Below are 24,678 nucleotides of genomic sequence, written 5' to 3'. Positions count from 1 at the left end.
CGCTTTCAACAGAAAATGGCAGTGCCCATTAAAATTTGACTGTTGCGATTAAAAAAACAACAACAAAAAAACGTTTTAATTCGTTATATTTTTAGCGGAATGAATAGACCAAAACATCATGTTCGTCAGTCAATATGTGGAACACGGGCACCATATAGAGAAGGGAGAAAACCCACCGCTGTTAAGGTAGCTAATAATTATAGATCACCTGTAACTTGCACAATAATTCGATAAACATAGTTTCGGATGATGACTGTTCGAGGTTTAGTGAAAACCTGTCGCATAGTCGGTGGAGCAAAAATAACGTACACTAGTCCATTTCATTCTTATTGCGATTTATTTTTGTTGATTAAACTCCAACACAACGTTTTCCATAAAATATTCTGAATTACAAGATACGTGCAGTGGCCTAATGGCCTAGTCCATATAAACGGACTCCCAGAGCCTTTGATAATTTTTGCTATGGCGGCTCTGGCAGTCCATATGCACCCCTTCATAAACATGGGTGCAGTTCAGCGCAGCGAATCTGTGCGCTTCACTAAACAGACGTCGTTTGAGACGAATTGAGGAAAATAATGAATAAACTTCATAAACATGTTAAATTTACCTGAATGGCAACCTACGGATGTTATCCTTTGCATGCACCCTATAAAAACACGACGATGTTTCAACACAGTTTTCTAGCTGACATGTTTATGTTTAAATTTGAAACAGTGTATTCTGTGTACTGCGACCTAACCAATATTGGGTCAATTTTCCAATATGGCGGATACAGCGTACAAAACAAAACCTAAGTCAATAAAATCAATTATTTCTTGCTTTAATGGTACTATTTGGATGAGTTTGTGGTTTAGATAGGTAAACTTTAATAAGTTCTTGCAGTTTCAGTGTTCCTTTACCCTTGCATTTTTGATAACATTTTGCACCCATGGACAAGAGAGAGAGCGCATTGCAACTCTAAGCAGCCCATTGGGCTATAAAGCTTAGAGTTGAATTATTGCAACTACCTAATGGCCCGGCAACAACAACAAATTGTGTGCTTTCTATGTACGGCTGTGTGTGTGTGGTACTGTACTTCCCTTCTGAAGTGAATATATTAATATAAATCAGAACATGCAATGTTTATATGTGCAATTTCTGACACGAACGTGTGCAAAATCATGTGTCAAAGGTAATAACGAAATATGATTTATGCTATAGACCTATATTTTGTATATGTACATATATGGACATAAGCCTGTTATTTACATGAAACTATACAACAATTAATGGGCTCCATGTTAACCAAGACATGAATAATTAGTGAAATGAGGAATGGGCAATTACTTGTGCATTTTCCTCGTCTAGTTTGACGTTAATATATGATGTCTATTTTTATATCCATTTCTAGGTATATACAATATTAAACTTGATGCAAAACAAGCATAAATTGACACTTTCCTTAGTAATCTATTTGTCACTATGTGACACACCAATAAAATAGCCAATATTAACATTCAAACAATCAAACTGAAGGCGGATATCATAAAGTATATAGGGATTTGTGAAATGCATGTGTCAATTAATCATGGAGAAAAGGTTACAGATACAAGCAACAAATATTTACACAGTGAATATATATGAATGAAACAAGTTTTTTCAAATTTGGGTTCAGCCTTGTGCAAAGTAAAAATAATGTTTCCATTTGAAAGTGGAAAAAGAGATGTATGACAAAATTTATAAATTAGTGAGTCTGTGTTTTATCAGATTCATGTGCATATTCTGTTTTTAATGTTTTTCTCTATGTATAGTGAATGTTTACCGATATGCTATTTAAGAACAAATGCAAAGTGTTGTTTAGATTTGACTGTACAGTCTGCAAGATTTTTGCTGAGAAGAGACCTCCTTAAAAATGAAAAAAAAACTACAACATAAAAGCGGAAAGTGTTTAGCATGTGCAGACTGCTCATGGTAATCTGGACAACACTTTACGCACAAGCATTAAACCTTTTTTTCACAGAGCAAGGCATAAATGTAAATCTAAAATGTTCAAGTTTTTGTTTTCAGGTTTATACAGTGCACCACGAGTCCAAGTATGTCCTGGTTCAGGGTGTGCCTGCAGTGGGTGCTGGGCAGGAGCTTGTTCGCTTGTTTGAGGCCCAGGGAGAAATAGAAGAGCACCGAATACTGGACAACTATCCAGCTGAGCACTTCACTGAGACTCATTTCATCAAGTATAAGAAAATACAGTCTGCAAGGTCTGGTATCTATAGTCTTGCTATATGTTAAACCCTTTCCCAATCAGAGTCAAAGTGAAAATGGCTATGTGCAAACATCATAAAACCAGAAAAGTCTGCAAGTAACTCACAGTCTGTTCAGGTTGTATGCTGTTTCTGCTCATCAGTATCTAAGGGTTGGAAATGGAGTCTTAAAAACTTGAATCTAGTAAAAAATACCTTAGATTAAATTTAACTTTCTAATGGACTTCATAAGTGTAAAAATACATATCTAAGGGATAAAGGGTTAAAGTGAAAACTTGAAGCATCTCATCAGAAACTATAAGGCAAGAAGGTTTGATATTTATTATGTATGACCATACAGTGGTCTCCTGTCTTGTTTGTTCTATTAATGCCAATGGGGTCAAAATTGGCCCTATCCTGGGGTAATTAGTATTTTTATGCCCCAGAAGGAGGGCATATAGTGATCGGACCGTCCGTCTGTCCGTCCGTTTTTCCGTCACACTTTGCATTTAGGTGTCAAAAATTCTCATAACTTCTATGTCGCTTAAGATAGCAACTTGATATTTGGCATGCATGTGTATCTCATGGAGCTGCACATTTTGAGTGGTGAATTTGCAGAAAGGTCAAGGTCATCCTTCAAGGTCAAAGGTAAAAAAAAACAAATTCAAGGGAAGTAATAAGCTTTAAAGGGTGATAATATCTGTACCTGCCAAATGATTTTTTTTTTAAATAAATTTAAGTGGCGCAGTAGGGGGCATTGTGTTTCTGACAAACACATCTCTTGTTTCTGATATGTATGAAGAGAAATTGTGAAAACTATTATCCTCTATAACTGCATGGAACAAAGGTCTGGTATTTGTCATGGAACATTATATGGTGGTTTTCTACCTAATAAATTTAGACTTTAGCACTTAGATAAAAATTTGATTCCTGCACGTCTCATGCGAGAATCCTATGTTCTTTAAACCCTCTTGTTGTGTCTCTACATGTATGAAATTTTTTTCAAGGTCGTATCAATAAAATTATTTGCATATTGCATGAATACCAGTATATCAAAACTAGAAAATGTGCTTTAAGTCTCAGTATTTGGTTTAAATAAGAAAGGATATATAATGGACAAAGGAACACCAAAGACAGATAGGATTTGAAAACCAGCTACATGTCTCATTTTCGGATTTAAACTCACATAGAAAAACTGCACTCTTCAGTCTTTAAAACAGCCTGAATAACTCATTAGTTATTTTTTATGCCCCCGGATCGAATGATCAAGGGGTATATTGTTTTTGGTCTGTCTGTCTGTCTGTCATTGTATGTGTGTGTCTGTCTGTCATTGTATGTGTGTCTGTCCCAAAACTTTAACCTTGCTCATAACTTTTGCAATATTGAAGATAGCAACTTGATATTTGGCGTGCATGTGTATCTCATGGAGCTGCACATTTTTAGTGGTAAAAGGTTAAGGTCATCCTTCAAGGTCAAAGGTCAAATATATGGCTTCACAGTGCAGAAGGGGGCATTTATGTTTCACAAACATAGCTCTTGTTGATTCAATCTTTAATGTTATATTTTCAGATTTGCTAAGAAAAAGCTTGACGACTGGTCATTTTATGGAGGCGTACTGCACGTTTGTTATGTACCAGAGTATGAAACGCTACAAGAAACAAGAGAGAAATTGCAGGAGAGGCATAGAGCAATTGTCTATAGGACAAAGAAATATGGTCAGTAATGTAACAGGGCATTGCTTTGGGAAAATTGGGTTTAATGCATGGATGTAGTGTCCAATATTAGCCTGTGCAGTCTGTTTAATGCATGGGTGTAGTGTCCAATATTAGCCTGTGCAGTCCGTTCACTTTTTGCACATGCATTTAGCCCCATTTTCCCAGAGAAAGGCTCAACTAAGTCATAGTTTTATTTTCAAATAGCACTGTTATACTTTCAAGATATAAAAATATATACTCATAATCATATAACATGCATAGAATTTTTAAGGCCCAATTTTTAGCTCATCTATTTTTTGAAAAAAAAATATGAGCTATTGTCATCACCTTGGCGTCGGCGTCGGCGTCCGGTTAAGTTTTACGTTTAGGTCCACTTTTCTCAGAAAGTATCAATGCTATTGCATTCAAACTTGGTACACTTACTTACTATCATGAGGGAACTGGGCAGGCAAAGTTAGATAACTCTGGCATGCATTTTGACTGAATTATGTGTCCTTTTTATACTTAGAAAATTGAAAATTTTGGTTAAGTTTTGCGTTTAGGTCCACTTTTTTCAGAAAGTATCAATGCTATTGCATTCAAACTTGATACACTTACTTACTATCATGAGGGGACTGGGCAGGCAAAGTTAGATAACTCTGGCGTGCATTTTGACAGAATTATGTGCCCTTTTTATACTTAGAAAATTGAAAATTTTGGTTAAGTTTTGTGTTTAGGTCCATTTTATTCCTTAAGTATCAAAGCTATTGCTTTCATACTTGCAACACTTACTAACTATCATAAGGGGACTGTGCAGGCAAAGTAATGTAACTCTGACTGGCATTTTGGCAGAATTATGTGCCCTTTTTATACTTAGAAAATTGAAAATTTGGTTCTGTTTTGTGTTTAGGTCAACTTTATTCCTACAGTATCAAAGCTATTGCTTTCATACTTGCAACACTTATTAACTATCGTTAGGGGACTGTGCAGGCAAAGTTATGTAACTCTGACTGGCATTTGGACGGAATTATGGGCCCTTTATACTTAGAAAATTGAAAGTTTGGTTAAGTTTTGTGTTTTGGTCCACTTTACCCCTAAAGTATCATAGATATTGCTTTCATACTTGGAACACTCGCAAACTATCATAAGGGTACAGTAAAAGGAGAAGTTGCATAACTCTGGATGTCATTTTTCAGAATTATGGCCCTTTTTTGACTTAGTAACTTTGAATATATGGTTAAATTTTGTGTTTCGATCCACTTTACTTCTTAAGTATCAAGGCTATTGCTTTCAAACTTCAAATAATTTCATGCTATCATGAGGTTACTGTACCTGGCAAGTTGAATTTTACCTTGACCTTGGAATGACCTTGACTCTCAAGGTCAAATTATTATATTTTGCTAAAATTGCCATAACTTCTTTATTTATGATTAGATTTGATTGATACTTTGACAAAACTACTCTTACCTGACATACCACAATAGACTCCACCCAAACCATCGCCCGTGCCCCACCCCCTCTCCCCCCCCTCCCCCCCGAATACCCCCCTATTTTTTTTTTTAAGATCATCTCACAAATGACCACCACACCCTCACACTATACCCCCCCCCCCCACCCCACCCCCTCCCAAATTTTTTTTTTAACGGTTAAAAAACAATTTTTTTATTTTGATTATTTTATGTTTGAAATACCGTCCAACCATAGCACCCAAGAATCCCCACCCCACCCCCCTCCCTCCACCCGAATCCCCCCCCCCCCCTAATTTTTTTTTTTTTTTAAGATCATCTCAAAAATTTCCCCCCCACCCTCACACTATACCCCCCCACCTCACCCCATCCCCAATGTTTTTTTTTTTGAAACTGTTAAAAAACACAAATATTTATTTTTATTATTTTATGTTTGAAATACCGTCCAACCATCGCACCCAAGAATCCCCACCCCCACCCCCCCACCCCCCCCCCCAATTTTTTTTTCCCTTTTTTTTTTGCATTTTGGAAGATAATGTAATAAATGTCCACACCCCCACACAATGCACCCCTCTTCACTCCACCCCTCCCTCCTTTGTGATTGAAAATGAGAGTCCCTTCACCTTTAAAAAGAAAATAGATGATCGGTCTGCACCCGCAAGGTGGTGCTCTTGTTATTTTACGCAATCACATGTAAAATATGTGTTTACTCAAGTCTCAACTGTATGTTAAATAACCTCAAAATTTAAATAATCAAAAATTTATGCAAGAAATGTACAAGTACCGAAAATTGTAACTTGCATGAACACTTATGATTTTTTAGAAACGACACGTAAGACTCATTAGCTAAATTTTTAGCTCACCTGATTGCTCAGGTTAGATTTTGTGACCGGTCTTTGTCTGTCCTCTATCCGTCCATCCACATTTGTTCGTAAACACTCTAGAAGCCACATTTATTGTCTAATCTTCATGAAACTTGGTCAGAAGCTTCGTCCCAATAAAATTTCGGTCGAGTTTGAAACTGGGTCGTGCCGGGTCAAAAACTAGGTCACTAGGTCAAAAAAATGAAAAAAAAATGTAAACACTGTAGAAGTCACATTTCATGCCCAATCTTCATGTAACTTTGTCAAACTGTTTTTCTTAATGATATGTTGGTTGAGTTCAAAAGTGGTTCAGGTCGGTTGAAAAACATGGCCACCAGTGGGCGGGGCAGTTTTTATGCTCCCTCAAAAAAATTTGGGAGGAGCATATAGTCGCCGCTTCGTCTGTCTGTGTGTCCATCCGTGTGTCCGTCCGTGCACAAATTTTGTCAGGGCTATTTCTCAGCAACGAATGACCGGAATTCAATGAAACTTTATGGAAGCTTTCACTACCAAGATGAGATGTGCATACCGGTATTATCAGCGGGTTCTGGTCAAATGATTTTTCACACAGTTGTGGCCATTTGAAATTTTCCATTTACTGTACATATAGTGCAATTCTTGTCCAGGCTATTTCTCAGCAACTAATTACTGGAATTCAATGAAACTTTATGGGAAGCTTCACTACCAAGAGGAGATGTGCATATTATCAGCGGGTTCTGGTCGGATGATTTTTCACAGAGTTATGGCCCTTTGAAATTCTCCATTAACTGTACATATAGTGCAATTCTTGTCCGGGCTATTTTTCAGCAACTAATGACCAGAATTTAATGAAACTTTATGGGAATCTTCACTTCCAAGAGGAGATGGGCATGTTATCAGCGGGTTCTGGTTGGATGATTTTTCACAGAGTAATGGCCCTTTGAAATTTTATATAAAAAATTCTTGTCCCCCCAACTACTGTGCCCTCAAGACGTTTCCTGTTATCTGAATATATAGTGCAATATTGTGACAAAAAAAACTTTGGAGAGCATCACCCATCTCCGACGGTTTCTTGTCCTTATTATGGCTATAGAGAAACCTTGTAAACACACTAGAAGTACAATTTTTGCCCAATCATCATGAAAGTTGGACAAAACATTGGTTTTATTGATATCTCAGACGAGTTCAAAAATGGTCCAGATTGGTGAAAAACATGGCCACCAGTGGGCGGGGCATTTTTCTCTGTATGTATACAGTGAAAACATGTGAACACTCTAGAAGTCACATTTTTGGCCCAATTTCCATGAAAGTTGGTCAGAACATTTGTTTCCTTGATACAAGAGTTGAGTTAAAAAATGGTTCCGGTCAGTTGAATAACATGGCTGCCGGGGGGGGGGGGGGGGGGCAGTTTTTTTTATATTTATATAGTAAAAAAAGCTTGTGAACACTCTAGAAGTCACATTTTTTTCCCAATCATCATGAAACTTGGTGAAATGATTGGTTTTATATATATATCTTAGATGAGTTCCCAAATGGTCCCGATCTGTAAAAAAAACATGGCCACCAGGGGCAGGGGCAGTTTTCCTTATGTGACTAGAGAGAAACCTTGTGATCGAACACTATAGAAGTCTTATTTTTTGCCTAATTATTGTAAAACTTAGGCAATACATTGGTTTTATTGATTTCTCGGACAAGTTGGAAAATGGATCAGATGGATGAAAAACACTTTTTAGCTCACCTGATTGCTTTAGAATTGGTCTTTGTTCGCCGTCCGTTCGTCCACACTGCTGAACGATCTCAGTCAAGTTTGATAATGGGCAAAATCACATTATTAATTCCATAATTATTGCCCTTAGATTGTCCAAATTTTCATTATATTATACAAAATCCTTGTAAACACTCTAGAGGCCACAATTGTGTTTCAGATTTTATGAATCTTGGTCAAAATATCTATTTTTGTAAGCAAAGTTTGATGTTTGGTAAGGGGGGTCAACTCAAAATATAGGCCACCAGGTAAAATCTTACAAAAACAAAAACACTCCATACACCAGAGTTTTGGTTCAATAATGATGAAACTTGACCAGGATGTTTGTCTGGACAATATCTAGGTCAGGTTTGACGTTTGGTAAAGATTAGATGAACCGACTCCTCTCAGGTGACCAAACTAGGGCAGTCTTGGCCCTCTTGTTTAACAAATAATCTCGGCTTATTGATAAGAAAACACTGGGTAGGCAGTCATGCAGATCCATTACGTTTTCCTTAACATTTAAAGCTTTTGTTTTGTTTTCCTCACACATTTTTAGCTCGACTATTATATATGAAATATATATAGTGGAGCTATCCTACTCAACCCGGCGTCGGCGTTTACGTTAGCGTTGACGTTAGCGTTAGCGTGCAAATGTTAAGGTTTTCGTACTACCCCAATTATTTTCATTGTCCCTTGACATATCGCTTTCATATTTTGCATACTTGTTTACCAACATGACCCTAACCTATAAACAAGAGCAGACAACTCTATCAATCATTTTGTCATAATTATGGCCCCTTTTCCACTTAGAAAATGCAGCAAATGTTAAAATTTTCGTACAGTACTACCCCCCAACATCACCCCAACCTATAAACAAGAGCAGACAACTCTATCAAGCATTTTGTCATAATTATTTCCCCTTTTTATACTTAGAATATGCATATTATTGATAAATCTATGTTAAAGTTTGCGTACTACCCCAAATATTTCCTATATCCTTTGACATATTGCTTTTATATGTTGCATACTTGTTAACCAATATGACCCCAACCTATAAACAAGAGCAGACCACTGTATCAAGCATTTTTACATAATTATGGCCCCTTTTACACTTAGATAATTGAACATTTTGCTTAAATTGCCATAACCGTTTTATTTATGATCACATTTTATTATTACTTTGACAAAACAACACTTACCTGAATACCACAATGGATTCCACCCAAACAATACCCCACGCCCCTACCCAGAATCCCTTCCCCCCCCCCCCAATATCCTCCCCCCCCATCATCCCCCCCCCATTTTTTTTAAACATCTAATAAATTACCCCACCACACTAAACCCCCCTCTTACCCCCTCCTCACCCCCACCCCTCCTACCCACCCCCCCCAATTTTTTTTTAAACATCATCTAATAAATTACGACATCCCACATTATGCCTCCCTCTCACCCCCCCCCCCCCCTACCCCCACATTTGTTTTATTATTTTTGAAAGATCATCTTATAAATGACCCCACCCCACATTATACCCCCTCTCAACACCCCCCCCCCCCCCCAAAAAAAAAATAAAAAAATAAATAAATTTGTTTTAGCTCACCTGAGCACAACGTGAGCTTTTGTGATCGCCTTTTGACTGTCGTGCGTTGTGCGGCGTCAACATTTGACTTGTTAACTCTCTAGAGGCTACATTTATTGTCCAATTTTCATGAAATTTGGTCAGAAGATTGGTCTCAATGATATCTTGGATGAGTTCGAAAATGGTTACGTTTGCTTGAAAAACATGGCTGCCAAAGAACGGGTCATTTTTCCTTATATGGCTATATATGGTTATAGCGAAATCTTGTTAACACTCTAGAGGCCACATTTATTGTCTAATCTTCATGAAACTTGGTCAGAAGCTTTATCCCAATAATATTTTGGACTAGTTGGAAAATTATGCCGGTTGGTTGAAAAACATGGCCGCCAGGGGGCGGGGCATTTTTCCTTATATGGCTATAGTAAAACCTTGTTAACACTCTAGAGGCCACATTTATTTTCTAATCTTCATGAAACTTGCTCAGAAGATTTGTCCCACTAATATCTTGGATGAGTTCAAAAATGGTAACATTTGCTTGAAAAAAATGGCTGCCAAGAGGCGGGGCAGTTTTCCTTATATAGCTATTGTAAAATCTTGTTAACACTCTAGAGGCCACATTTATTGTCCAATCTTCATGAAACTTGGTCAGAAGATTCATCCCAATGATATCTTGGACGAGTTCAAAAATGATGCCGGTTGGTTTAAAACATGGCCGCCAGGGGGCGGGGCATTTTTCTTTATATGGCTATATAGAGTAAAACCTTGTTAACACTCTAGAGGCCACATTTATTGTCCATTTTGATGAAATATGGTCAGAAGATTCGTCTTAATGATATCTTGGATGAGTTCGAAAATGGTTACGTTTGCTTGAAAAGATGGCCGCCAAGGGGGCGGGGCATTTTTCCTAATATGGCTATATAAGGCTATAGTAAAATCTTGTTAACACTCTAGAGGCCACATTTATTGTCTGATCTTCATGAAACTCGGTCAGAAGATTCATCCCAATAATATCTTGGACGAGTTCAAAAATGATGCCGGTTGGTTTAAAAAATGGCTGCCAAGAGGCGGGGCAGTTTTCCTTATATAGCTATTGTAAAATCTTGTTAACACTCTAGAGGCCACATTTATTGTCCAATCTTCATGAAACTTGGTCAGAAGATTCATCCCAATGATATCTTGGACGAGTTCAAAAATGATGCCGGTTGGTTTAAAACATGGCCGCCAGGGGGCGGGGCATTTTTCCTTATATGGCTATATAGAGTAAAACCTTGTTAACACTCTAGAGGCCACATTTATTGTCCATTTTGATGAAATATGGTCAGAAGATTCGTCTTAATGATATCTTGGATGAGTTCGAAAATGGTTACGTTTGCTTGAAAAGATGGCCGCCAAGGGGCGGGGCATTTTTCCTAATATGGCTATATAAGGCTATAGTAAAATCTTGTTAACACTCTAGAGGCCACATTTATTGTCTGATCTTCATGAAACTCGGTCAGAAGATTCATCCCAATAATATCTTGGAGGAGTTAAAAAATGATGCCGGTTGGTTGAAAAACATGGCCACCACGGGGCGGGGCTATTTTCCTTATATGGCTATACATGTAGGAAAACCTAGTTAACACTCTAGAGGTCACATTTATTTTCAGATCATCATGAAACTTGGTCAGAAGATTTGCGCCAATGATATCTTGGATGAGTTCGAAAATGGTTTTGGTTGCTTTAAAAACATGGCCACCAGGGGCGGGGCATTTTTCCTTATATGGCTATAGTAAAACCTTGTTAACACTCTAGAGGCCACATTTATTATCCAATCTTCATGAAATTTGGTCAGAAGATTGGTCTCAATGATATCTTGTATGAGTTGGAAAATAATTATGTTTGCTTGAAAAAAAAACGGCTTCCAAGGGGCGAGGCATTTTTCCTTATATGGCTATAGTAAAATCTTGTTAACACTCTAGAGGCCACATTTATTGTCTGATCTTCATGAAACTTGGTCAGAAGATGTATCCCGATAATATCTTGGACGATTTAAAAAATGATGCCGGTTGGTTGAAAAACATGGCTGCCATGGGGTGGGGCATTTTTCCTTATATGGCTATATTAAAACCTTGTTAACACTTTAGAGGCCACATTTATTTTCCGATCTTCCTGAAACTTGGTCAGAAGATTTGTCCCAATAATATCTTGTTATCTCAGGTGAGCGACTTTGGGCCTTTCAGGCCCTCTTGTTTGTTTTTGAAAGATGGTCTAATAAATTATTCAATATGAAAAATTTCCCCATGATGGCTTACGTTATGTCAAGCACTCGAATAGTCGAGCGCACTGTCCTCTGACAGCTCTTGTTAAATTTCATGGCCAATCTTATTGGAACTTTGCAGAAATGGTCCATGGGATTTGCTCTATCAAATCATCATTTTAGCTAACCTAAAATGGAAATGCATAAGGTGTGCTATTGTGAGCACCTTACAAATGTCCGATGCATGTCATCCATTTTTAGTTGGTATCACCCTAAAATCTGCATTTTCTTCCAATCTTGATAAAACTTAGTCTGTATGTTTATTGGACAATATCTAGGATAAGTTTGAATCTGGGTCACTCGGGTCCAAAAACTAGGTGATAATATCTAGGCTTAATTCATGTTTGAATCTGGGTCACTCGGGTCCAAAAACTAGGTGATAATATCTAGGCTTAGTTCATGTTGGAATCTGGGACACTTGGGTCCAAAAACTAGGTGATAATATCTAGGCTTAGTTCAAGTTTGAATCTGGGTCACTCGGGTCCAAAAACTAGGTGATAATATTTAGGCTTAGTTCAAGTTTGAATCTGGGTCACTCGGGTCCAAAAACTAGGTGATAATATCTAGGCTTAGTTCAAGTTTAAATCTGGGTCACTTGGGTCCAAAAACTAGGTGATAATATCTAGGCTTAGTTCATGTTTGAATCTTGGTCACTCGGGTCCAAAAACTAGGTGATAATATCTAGGCTTAGTTCATGTTTGAATCTTGGACACTTGGGTCCAAAAACTAGGTGATAATATCTAGGCTTAGTTCAAGTTTGAATCTGGGTCACTCAGGTCCAAAAACTAGGTGATAATATCTAGGCTTAGTTCATGTTTGAATCTGGGACACTTGGGTCCAAAAACTAGGTGATAATATCTAGGCTTAGTTCATGTTTGAATCTGGGACACTCGGGTCCAAAAACTAGGTGATAATATCTAGGCTTAGTTCATGTTTGAATCTGGGTCACTTGGGTCCAAAAACTAGGTGATAATATCTAGGCTTAGTTCATGTTTGAATCTGGGTCACTTGGGTCCAAAAACTAGGTGATAATATCTAGGCTTAGTTCATGTTTGAATCTGGGACACTTGGGTCCAAAAACTAGGTGATAATAACTAGGCTTAGTTCATGTTTGAATCTGGGTCACTCGGGTCCAAAGACTAGGTGATAATATCTAGGCTTAGTTCATGTTTGAATCTGGGTCACTAGGGTCCAAAAACTAGGTGATAATATCTAGGCTTAGTTCATGTTTGAATCTGGGACACTTGGGTCCAAAAACTAGGTGATAATATCTAGGCTTAGTTCATGTTTTAATCTGGGACACTTGGGGCCAAAAACTAGGTGATAATATCTAGGCTTAGTTCAAGTTTGAAACCGGTCACTCAGGTCCAAAAACTAGGTGATAATATCTTGGCTTAGTTCAAGTTTGAATCTGGGTCACTAGGGTCCAAAAACTAGGTGATAATATCTAGGCTTAGTTCATGTTTGAATCTGGGTCACTTGGGTCCAAAAACTAGGTGATAATATCTTGGCTTAGTTCATGTTGGAATCTGGGACACTTGGGTCCAAAAACTAGGTGATAATATCTAGGCTAAGTTCATGTTTGAATCTGGGTCAATCTGGTCCAAAAACTAGGTGATAATATCTAGGCTTAGTTCATGTTTGAATCTGGGTCACTTGGGTCCAAAAACTAGGTGATAATATCTAGGCTTAGTTCATGTTTGAATCTGGGTCACTTGGGTCCAAAAACTAGGTGATAATATCTAGGCTTAGTTCATGTTTGAATCTGGGTCACTTGGGTCCAAAAACTAGGTTATAATATCTAGGCTTAGTTCAAGTTTGAATCTGGGTCACTCTGGTCCAAAAACTAGGTGATAATTTCTAGGCTTAGTTCATGTTTGAATCTGGGACACATGGGTCCAAAAACTAGGTGATAATATCTAGGCTTAGTTCATGTTTGAATCTGGGTCACTTGGGTCCAAAAACTAGGTGATAATATCTAGGCTTAGTTCATGTTTGAATCTGGGACACTTGGGTCCAAAAACTAGGTGATAATATCTAGGCTTAGTTCATGTTTGAATCTGGGTCACTCGGGTCCAAAAACTAGGTGATAGTATCTAGGCTTAGTTCATGTTTGAATTGGGTCACTTGGGTCCAAAAACTAGGTGATAATATCTAGGCTTAGTTCATGTTTTAATCTTGGACACTTGGGGCCAAAAACTAGGTGATAATATCTAGGCTTAGTTCAAGTTTGAATCGGGTCACTCGGGTCCAAAAACTAGGTGATAATATCTAGGCTTAGTTCAAGTTTGAATCTGGGTCACTCGGGTCCAAAAACTAGGTGATAATATCTAGGCTTAGTTCATGTTTGAATCTGGGTCACTTGGGTCCAAAAACTAGGTGATAATATCTAGGCTTAGTTCATGTTTGAATCTGGGACACTTTGGTTCCAAAAACTAGGTAATAATATCTAGGCTAAGTTCATGTTTGAATCTGGGTCACTCGGGTCCAAAAACTAGGTGATAATATCTAGGCTTAGTTCAAGTTTGAATCTGGGTCACTTGGGTCCAAAAACTAGGTGATAATATTTAGGCTTAGTTCATGTTTGAATCTGGGTCACTCAGGTCCAAAAACTAGGTGATAATATCTAGGCTAAGTTCAAGTTTGAATCTGGGTCACTTGGGTCCAAAAACTAGGTGATAATATCTAGGCTTAGTTCAAGTTTGAATCTGGGTCACTCGGGTCCAAAAACTAGGTGAAAATTTCTAGGCTTAGTTCATGTTTGAATCTGGGTCACTCGGGTCCAAAAACTAGGTGATAATATCTAGGCTTAGTTCAAGTTTGAATCTGGGTCACTTGGGTCCAAAAACTAGGTGATAATATCTAGGCTTAGTTCATGTTTGTATCTGGGTCACTCGGGTCCAAAAACTAGGTCCGCTGGTCAAATCATATAAAAACCTTGCTACCACTGTAAAGGTCACATTTCTGACTCAATCTAGATGAGACTTGGTCAGAATGTTTAATGTAGACAATATCCAGGCAAAGTTTTAATCTAGTTTACATGCTTTAAAAAAGGTCACCTTGTCAATTCTTAGAATCACTTTGTTACCTCTCTATAGAGGGAAAGTTTATGAATCAATCTTTATGAAACTTGCTTAGAATGTTTATCTTGACTAAGTCTAGGCAGATTTTTAATATGAATCTTGGTCATGTGGGACCAAAAACTAGTTGATCAGGTCAAAATATTTGGCCAATCATCATGAAAATGTACTCAAATGTAGATTGGATGGTCTTATACCAAAAGTGCACACAGTTCAACTTCACTGTACAAGACAGTCACCATAGCTTAAAAAAGGTATTTGTTTATTTGCTTATAATTCATTTCACATACATTTTACTTGATGGACCTTAAAATATAATGTTTAACAAACACAAAATACTTCTTTTTTTTAATGTTTTGGCTAGATGTACACACACATATTCATTAGTTTGTCCACTGCCAATCTTTTTCAATCGCCTGTTCTTATCAAGATGATCGCTTGAGTTTGAAATAATATTCATTCTCTTCACATATTGAGTATTAAATTTCATTATTTGTCTTCAATGTGGCCATGTTCCCTCTCTGGAAACACATCAATCTTGATTAAATGTGGTTTCCACAGACTTCTATTGTTCAGTGTTTGTTTCCTCTTAACCCATGTCTGCTTTACTACAACAACAATAAAACCAGAACAGCCTGTGAATAATCCATGTGTTATGCTGCCCACCTGTATTTAATGTGTTGGAAATGAAGCCTTTAAAACTTGAATCTGTAGAAAAGGTGATATATTTAATTTGATTTTCAGAGGGACTACAAACCCCTGTAAGTGTGTTTCTGAATAGTTAAAGGTTAACATCATGTTGGTGCTTTTTCAGAGAGGGATGGAACCTATGAACTGTATCAGCTGTCCTCAGGAGCTACAAAGGAAGGTACCAGCTCTGCCAGCAATCAGGAAAACAGCACCTTGTATGAAGTGCACACTGAGAGTGTAAATGGTGGCGGATATAAAATCCCCATTGAAGATAATACTCAATCTTTAGATAAACCAGAATACATGACATCACCTTCTCATTATGAAAACTTTCAGAGAGATGAAAGATTTTATACCTCCAGTAGTGATATCAATATCACACCTAATGATAACATTGCAAACAGAGAGTTTTCTGGTGGGTCTTTGTCAGACATCACTGGTCGAAATTTGCAATTAATGAGTACGTCCCACACTATGGGATCTGCAAAACAAGGAACATTAAGACGTGTTTCAAAGCCTCAATCAGAGGCAGTACTGCAAGCACAGGCAATGCAGCTTTATGGCTCGTTTGATAGGAAGTCAAATGTCCCTCCAGAGTCTGACAACAGTCCTGAAGAAGTTAGCGAACAGTCTCAGAATGACGTAGACTTGTTTAAGAATGGAAGTCATGACCAGAGTGTTGTTATGGGGACTGATTCTTCGGTGAGAGCAAGTGCACATAAAAGACCACATCCTTCCTCATCAGACATTGTTGCAGACAATATTGTTGCAGCCTCTTCTGATGATGAAAGACTTTTAGCAAACCCTACATTTTTCAGTGAAGGATCTAATATAATTGCAAGCAAAGGACAAGAGAAAATGCCAGATGAAGCTCTTGTGTTACCACCACCACCTAAACAGAGGAAAACCACCTTTAAAGCAAACAATCAGTACATATATACTCACGCCAGAGTTCCAACAGCGCATGCGGTATTCCCACCTGGGTTTGATGCAAGACTTACTGAGCCTTCTGTTGGTGTCAAAACTGAAAATACCATTTACACTGACAAGGCACAGAAAAATACCCAAAACACTGACAAGGCACAGAAGAACACTAAAAACACTGATATGACACAGAGATTGACGAATAAAACTAGTGAAGTGAGGGTTATGGTAGTTGCTGGTATGCATGCAAAATCACACAGCAGTGGAAGTATAACTGATACCTGTGACAAGCAAAGTGAACAAAAACAGACCTATAATTCTACCCTTTCTATTGGGAATTTGAACAAAAGTAATCGTGCAGAAGGAGATGTTTCTGCTAAGAACTCTTCAACAACTTTACCACAATATTCACAAAGCAAACCTGTTGCAGAAGAAGCAGGAAACAAAGCCAACACCAGTTTACGATTCATTCCACGACAGACCGTGAAGAAGCCTTCCCAAAGGCCCCCTATGGTGAACTCCAGGGAAGATGCAGTAGCAGTGGAAATAAAGATAAATGCTTTCGTTCTTAAAGATGTTCAGGGCCCTGTTGACGTGGTGAAAAACAGAAAGAATCAAACACCTTCAGAGGTTTCTTTGAATAAGACCATGCTTGAAATACGGAAAAAGGTTACAAGTGTCATGAAAGTTCCGCAAACAAAAAACTAATGACTGTGTTGCTCTATTTATAGACTCTTTCTATACTATCGGATATGTTTTGTATTGTTACTCGCAATTTTTAACCAGGTTTTCCGAAGGAAAAAACTGGTTATTAGATTGGCGAATGCGGGCGGGCTGGCTGGCTGGCTGGCTGGCGGGCTGGCTGGCGGGCTGGCGGAACAAGCTTGTCCGGGCCATAACTATGTCGTTCATTGTCAGATTTTAAAATCATTTGGCACATTTGTTCACCATCATTGGACGGTGTGTCGCGCGAAATAATTACGTCTATATCTCCAAGGTCAAGGTCACACTTTGAGTTCAAAGGTCAAAAATGGCCATAAATGAGCTTGTCCGAGCCATAACTATGTCGTTCATTGTCAGATTTTAAAATCATTTGGCACATTTGTTCACCATCATTGGACGGTGTGTCACGCGAAATAATTACGTCGATATCTCCAAGGTCAAGGTCACACTTTGAGTTCAAAGGTAAAAAATAGCCATAAATGAGCTTGTCTGGGCTATAACTATGTCATTCATTATGATATTTTAAAACCATTTGGCACATTTGTTCACCATCATGGGACGGTGTGTTGCACAAAAGAATCACGTCAATATCTCCAATGTCAAGGTCGCCACGACTAAAAATAGATTTATTTTAAAACAAACTTACAAAGGGTGTTAATTTTGTTTGTTCATTTAAAAAGTTCAGTTTGAGTTGTCTCCCTTTATCAGATTTTTTTTCACAATGAAAACCTGGTTTTGTGACAATTTTGTCCCTTGTTTTTTATTAGATTGACACAGTCAGCATGTACACAAGTTGTTATGATCTCAAACAAAATCTAATTTAGTAAATTCTTGGTTTATTACAAACGGGTAAGAACAAACAATATTTAGATCAAGTTGAAAAATAATTTTTGTAGCCCTTTCTTTGAAATCCCAGCTTAATACATGTGCTTAAATTATTGTCACAGATTAGTCTGTGCGGTTCACACAGGCTTATCAGAGTGCAGGATCAACGGGGTTTACACACCTTCAGAATGAAAACACACTGTTACGAACTTTATTTTTGCAAATATCATAAGTTATTGAAATATGTTTGCAATTTTTTTGCAGTTTGTGACGATATCTTACGATTTTAGAATACATTATTGAAAACGCCTGAAATCGATGCCAACTTTTCACGTTGCATGCAGCACAACCGTGTATATGAATTCATAACACATCGGGATTACTTTATCGATTTTTGTGGCATTGCAATAAGCCTCATAAAAAAGTTCGTATACACTAGTGGAAATTCTGTAGAAAATTGGTTTTAGAAGTCATTGGGAAAAAATCCGATAAAAGGACTAGCGCCCGGCCGATGATCGCACCGGGTCTTTAACACCGGTGTGTTTACACCGGTGTGTTTACATCCATTAACATCGATTTGCTTACCCCTTAAGTCACGTGACCCTGCAAACTGTTATCTGGGACATGACTTTCCATCTTCATGGCTTTTTTGTTTAGAGGAAGTCTCTTCTAAAAATACATTGTTTAATGGCAAGTGTCGTCCCTTGGCGTGCATTAAGTACAAAAACTCGACAGTCTGAAAAGTATATCAGTAAACTTAGCACAAAACACAACAGTCTTGCAAAATATAACACTAAATACAGCACAAAATCACGACAGTCTTGCAAAGTATAACACTAAATACAGCACAAAACTGGACAGTCTTGCAAAGGATAACACTAAATACAGCACAAAACACGACAGTCTTGCAAAGAATAACACTAAATACAGCACAAAAAAACACGACAGTCTTGCAAAGGATAACACTAAATACAGCACAAAACACGACAGTCTTGCAAAGTATAACACTAAAAACAGCACAAAACACAACAGTCTTTCAAAGTAGAAACACTAAATACATCACAAACACAGGACAGTCTTTCAATATATAACACTAAAAACAGCACAAAACACGACAGTCTTGCAAACACACTAGCCTAAAAAAGTCTTCTTTCTGCTGTAATGTTGCTTTTGGAACTGCATGGACGCACCGGAACACCGTCTTTGTACAGTGTGTCGTAGCTAAGCCACGCCCTCTTACGGTCAGCGCGGGCTTACTGGAAGATAGGCATCAAGCTTCTGCGACTGTCGACAACGTACATAGCGAATTGTTCACTGTCGTAGTTATTGGTTCCTTAAAAGTTCCAGCTTGATTTCCGCATGGAGATCTGTCTGTGAACAGTGCAAATTTGCAACTATTGATCATTTTCCTTTGTCAGGCGGGTTATTTCGCTATGTTGAATATACAGTAATACTACAATGCATATATTATTTTATGAATCCATTACTTATTTTCGGAAAAATATCATTGTACCAAAGTTTTTTCAGATCCATAAATGTGCTTAATAAAGATCTTTGTGCATGTGTGTTTAATCATCTGCATAGTTTTATGGACAATACTTTTATCACATATGCGTATACATGTATTATAGATGGCCAGATACATTGAGTGAGATCAGAAATAGCAATACCAGGAATAGTTACAGTTTATGCAAAACAAATACCGGTAATCATAAATATAGATTGTCAATAATATCATTATTACAAATCTGTTATGGAACAAAACCATCTAAATCAGCAATATAGATCAGCAATATAATTTGCAACAGTATCCTTTATGGAACTAAAAATGCAAATCAGCAATATAATAACCACAATAGAATTAGCCAATTGCAATAGTAATCACTAATGGAACTAAGCAATCAAAATTTTCCATATAATCAGCTATGGAGTGAACAATTGTAGTCAGTGAAATTGATAATGGAATCGAAGATTGAAGTCAGGAAAGGATTTAAAATACAAATATCGTCGATAGATAAATGTCATTGTTATGTCCAGTAATTATGATTTGGAAAATTTTCCGTATTTTGAGTCAATTAACTCAATTTGTACCTCTTTTCATCAAGATAACTAAATGCTATTATCTTCAATGTACTTCAGTTAGCGTGAAATATTAATGGTATTTGATTGTTAAGACATACTTGTAATGGTATTTGATTGTTAAGACATACTTGTAATGGTATTTGATTGTTAAGACATACTTGTAATGGTATTTGATTTGTTGGTTAAATGATTAATTGGAAAAGGAATGTATTAATGATGACGTATAGCATTATTGCTAACAAAAACACGGTTCTATCAAATATTGACATTCGGATCGTAAAAGCCTATTGTACTTTTTAATTAAACGTTTCAATGCCATGGCCTCGGATTGATTTAATGTCCATCTTGTTTGTCGGTTATGTTGGTGTTTTCGATTATTTTCATATAAGTGAATACTTCTCGGCTCAGAGGTGGGGATACCTCAAGCACGGTCCCGTACATTTTAACCCATTCTTAGACTTAAGAAAAAAGAATTCAAGAGTTGAAACGAAGCAAAATACGTGCAGTGTTTGAATATATACAGGCTACCACTAATGAGAATGTACTTGACACAATTTTCTACATGAAGAATGATGTAGATAGAGGCAGTTTATGCCAATTTTGACTGAAAATTAAATTGAATCATATTCTTAGACTTAGGTCTAAACATTGTTTGGTGAACACGGCCCGGTTTTAACCCGCAATGTCTTGTATTGCATTTACGATGCGTTTACTTAAGTTTTATAAATGTGTTTGTATGTAGTGTTTGTTTGCTGTGTGTAATTTTTTCAATGTTTCACTTGTATTAAACGAAATAATTTTATTGGGTATCATTTGTTTTTTGCACATGTGCAACCAGAGTTTTTGTTGTTATGTCCCCCACTATAGTAGTGGGGGACATATTGTTTTTGCCCTGTCTGTCTGTTGGTCTGTTGGTCTGTCTGTCTGTTTGCGCCAACTTTAACATTTTGCAATAACTTTTGCTATATTGAAGATAGCAACTTCATATTTGGCATGCATGTGTATCTCATGAAGCTGCACATTTTGAGTGGTGAAAGGTCAAGGTCATCCTTCAAGGTCAGAGGTCAAATATATGTGACCAAAATCGCTCATTTTATGAATACTTTTGCAATATTGAAGATAGCAACTTGATATTTGGCATGCATGTGTATCTCATGGAGCTGCACATTTTGAGTGGTGAAAGGTCAAGGTCATCCTTCAAGGTCAGAGGTCAATTATATGTGACCAAAATCGCTCATTTTATGAATACTTTTGCAATATTGAAGATAGCAACTTGATATTTGGCATGCATGTGCATCTCATGGAGCTGCTCATTTTGAGTGATGAAAGCTCAAGGTCAAGGTCATCCTTCAAGGTCAGAGGTCAAATATATGTGGCCCAAATCGCTTATTTTATGAATACTTTTGCAATTTTGAAGATAGCAACTTGATATTTGGCATGCATGTGTATCTCATGGAGCTGCACATTTTGAGTGGTGAAAGGTCAATGTCAAGGTCATCCTTCACAAGGTCAAGGTCATCCTACAATGTCAAACATCATATAGGGGGACATTGTGTTTCACAAACATATCTTGTTTTTTATTTGATGTTAAATTTCGTTTTTGTTGATGGTTTAAGCGTTAAGTTTAACGTTGCATGTACACTACGTTATCAAATAATAAGCATCTATATTGTCTCTCCTGCTTAGAACAACTGGTAACAATTTAACTATTCGTCTATGAATTAGTTGTCTTGTGAATATTGTTTAAATTCTTTTTTCACCTAGAACTATGTTAAAAAAAGACCGTAACGATCACATGGCATAAATGAATGCATCATCATAGATCCATCAGAAGAACTTCATTTTATATATAGGTGTGATTCTTCCGAAAACGGCAAACTGTGGCTTGTAACAAAAAAACTGGGCGCCATTGAATTTTTACGTGTCGCGCTCCAAGAAAACGAGGCTTAATACATGTGAGTTAAGTGTTGTCCCAGATAAGCCTGTGCAGTCCGCATCAATATACTTTCTATGTCCACACTCTAGTCGTGAATAGTTTACACCCCTAATCTTCCATTATCAGATCTATTGGATTTGAGTGGTTATCCTCTTTTAACTTCAATGAAGCGCTGTTCTCTTAAACAAGTAGACTCAAACTCGAAATATCCCTTGGTGCAGTCATTGCACACTCAGTGTGTATTGGTGCAGTCATTGCACACTCGGTGTGTATTGGTGCAGTCATTGCACACTCGGTGTGTATTGGTGCAGTCATTGCACACTCGGTGTGTATTGGTGCAGTCATTGCACACTCGGTGTGTATTGGTGCAGTCATTGCACACTCGGTGTGTATTGGTGCAGTCATTGCACACTCGGTGTGTATTGGTGCAGTCATTGCACACTCGGTGTGTATTGGTGCAGTCATTGCACACTCGGTGTGTATTGGTGCAGTCATTGCTCACTCGGTGTGTATTGGTGCAGTCATTGCACACTCAGTGTGTATTGGTGCAGTCATTGCACACTCGGTGTGTATTGGTGCAGTCATTGCACACTCGGTGTGTATTGGTGCAGTCATTGCACACTCAGTGTGTATTGGTGCAGTCATTGCACACTCTGTGTGTATTGGTGCAGTCATTGCACACTCAGTGTGTATTGGTGCAGTCATTGCACACTCGGTGTGTATTGGTGCAGTCATGGCACACTCAGTGTGTATTGGTGCAGTCATTGCACACTCGGTGTGTATTGGTGCAGTCATTGCACACTCGGTGTGTATTGGTGCAGTCATTGCACACTCAGTGTGTATTGGTGCAGTCATTGCACACTCGGTGTGTATTGGTGCAGTCATTGCACACTCGGTGTGTATTGGTGCAGTCATTGCACACTCAGTGTGTATTGGTGCAGTCATTGCACACTCGGTGTGTATTGGTGCAGTCATTGCATACTCGGTGTGTATTGGTGCAGTCATTGCACACTCGGTGTGTATTGGTGCAGTCATTGCACACTCGGTGTGTATTGGTGCAGTCATTGCACACTCAGTGTGTATTGGTGCAGTCATTGCACACTCAGTGTGTATTGGTGCAGTCATTGCACACTCAGTGTGTATTGGTGCAGTCATTGCACACTCAGTGTGTATTTCTTAGCGATTTTCTTCCTTCCGCGGCCCCCGACACAGCATGAACTGTCATGGAACCTGTATTCCTCTACATCTACAATTCCTCGCAACTCAGTTGTTACACATAACATGTAGCCAATACCTAAGCCCACCACCTGCTGCGCCCCTGAGCGGCTTGTCAACATACTCACCGCTGGGTAAACAACAGACTCAGATACCATCCGAAATTAATACAAGCATGATGAATGCAATACTTGTTTAATTGCATTCAATACAAAAATGGCAACGAAACATTCAAATGAAATTAAATAAACTTGATAAAATTGAAATTGACGTTCAAACCATCTCCAGTAAAGTTACACAAGTGGAATCAAAAGTTGTTGCCCTCGAAACAAAACTTTCGAATACTGACAAAACAAAACTAAACTTGAACAAAGCAGATCTTTCGTCAGTGAAGTTTTTGATGAAGCCCGCGCTAACACCAAGATCTACTCAACAGCATGAACAATCTGCAGAGTGATAATTCGGAGTTGTTCGAAATGCGCGACAATTTACTCTTTTTCCATTTTGAAGAAGACAAACCTTTCGAAACAAGAAAATCACAAAACTGCATAAGCAAAATTCATCAATTTTGTGAACAGAAATTACACACAGAAGACTAAGAAATCAAAATTAAAATTGATCGCGCACATCGGGTCGTTCACTTTGAAGAAGGTAAAAAACGACCAATAGCGGCTAAATGCAATTTTAATTATGATAAACTTTAAGTTAAAAAAATGAACTTCTTCCCTAAAGAAATTACAGTGTCAGTGACCAATTCCAAATGTTATACAAGAGCGCCGACGAAAAATCTTGCCTTACTCAATACAAGCCCGGAATGACGGCAAGCCGGCGTCGCTTTCGTACGAGAAGCTTTACGTCGAACGTGTACAGAACATACATGCATACTCTCCATCCGGGCCTGTACTGGATATGCCACTTCGTGTTCCGCGAAACAACCTTCATCGCGACACCCGAATTTACGGCGCTACTCAACCCCGTACCAATTAGGAACACGACCAGATGCAGCTACGTATTTGTTCTTGGTATGATCATGGTCTTTTATGACGTTAATATTGATGATTTAATAGATCATTTTAAGCATTTATCTAACACACCTCATCACAGTTCGCTCAATGCTGATGAATACGCATCAAGAAATGAAACAATTCATATTGGGGAATTAGATCGCCATTTAACAGTACTAGAAATACATAAAATAATTTCAAAGCTAAAAAGGAAAAAAGGCGCCGATATGTCTAAACAAGTTGCAGACTTCTTTATTGACTGCAAATAGTTTATTTCTCCATATTAAGTTAAAAAAATAATTACATATATATGTATATTTGAAAAAGGAATTTATTCTGAAACATGGAGAAATGGCACT

At 37.8% G+C, this 24,678-nt stretch overlaps 2 protein-coding genes across 3 annotated transcripts; both read left to right on the top strand.

Moving 5' to 3' along the window:
• Positions 1-4: 4 nt before the first annotated feature.
• Positions 5-20,966, top strand: LOC127850767 (uncharacterized). Of its 2 annotated transcripts, XR_008035440.1 has the most exons (5): positions 5-186; positions 2,047-2,237; positions 3,789-3,934; positions 15,735-17,557; positions 17,720-20,966. XR_008035440.1 is itself a non-coding variant. In XM_052384065.1 (4 exons), exons 1-4 carry the CDS (start codon positions 100-102, stop codon positions 17,240-17,242), a joined length of 1,932 nt encoding a protein of 643 aa, XP_052240025.1. In that variant the 5' UTR covers positions 5-99; the 3' UTR covers positions 17,243-20,966. The 2 variants fall into 2 exon arrangements, 1 of the variants encoding a protein (XP_052240025.1); XM_052384065.1 differs by having other exon boundaries at positions 15,735-20,966.
• On the top strand, positions 20,847-23,280 carry LOC127849975 (trophinin-like). Its single transcript, XM_052382712.1, has 2 exons — positions 20,847-20,853; positions 22,322-23,280. The coding sequence occupies exons 1-2, from the start codon at positions 20,847-20,849 to the stop codon at positions 23,278-23,280; spliced, it is 966 nt and encodes a 321-aa protein (XP_052238672.1).
• The last annotated feature ends 1,398 nt before the right edge of the window (positions 23,281-24,678 follow it).

The sequence above is a fragment of the Dreissena polymorpha genome, chromosome 11 (assembly GCF_020536995.1).
Source record: "Dreissena polymorpha isolate Duluth1 chromosome 11, UMN_Dpol_1.0, whole genome shotgun sequence".
NCBI lineage: Eukaryota > Metazoa > Mollusca > Bivalvia > Myida > Dreissenidae > Dreissena > Dreissena polymorpha.
This window is presented reverse-complemented; position numbering and strand designations above follow the sequence as displayed.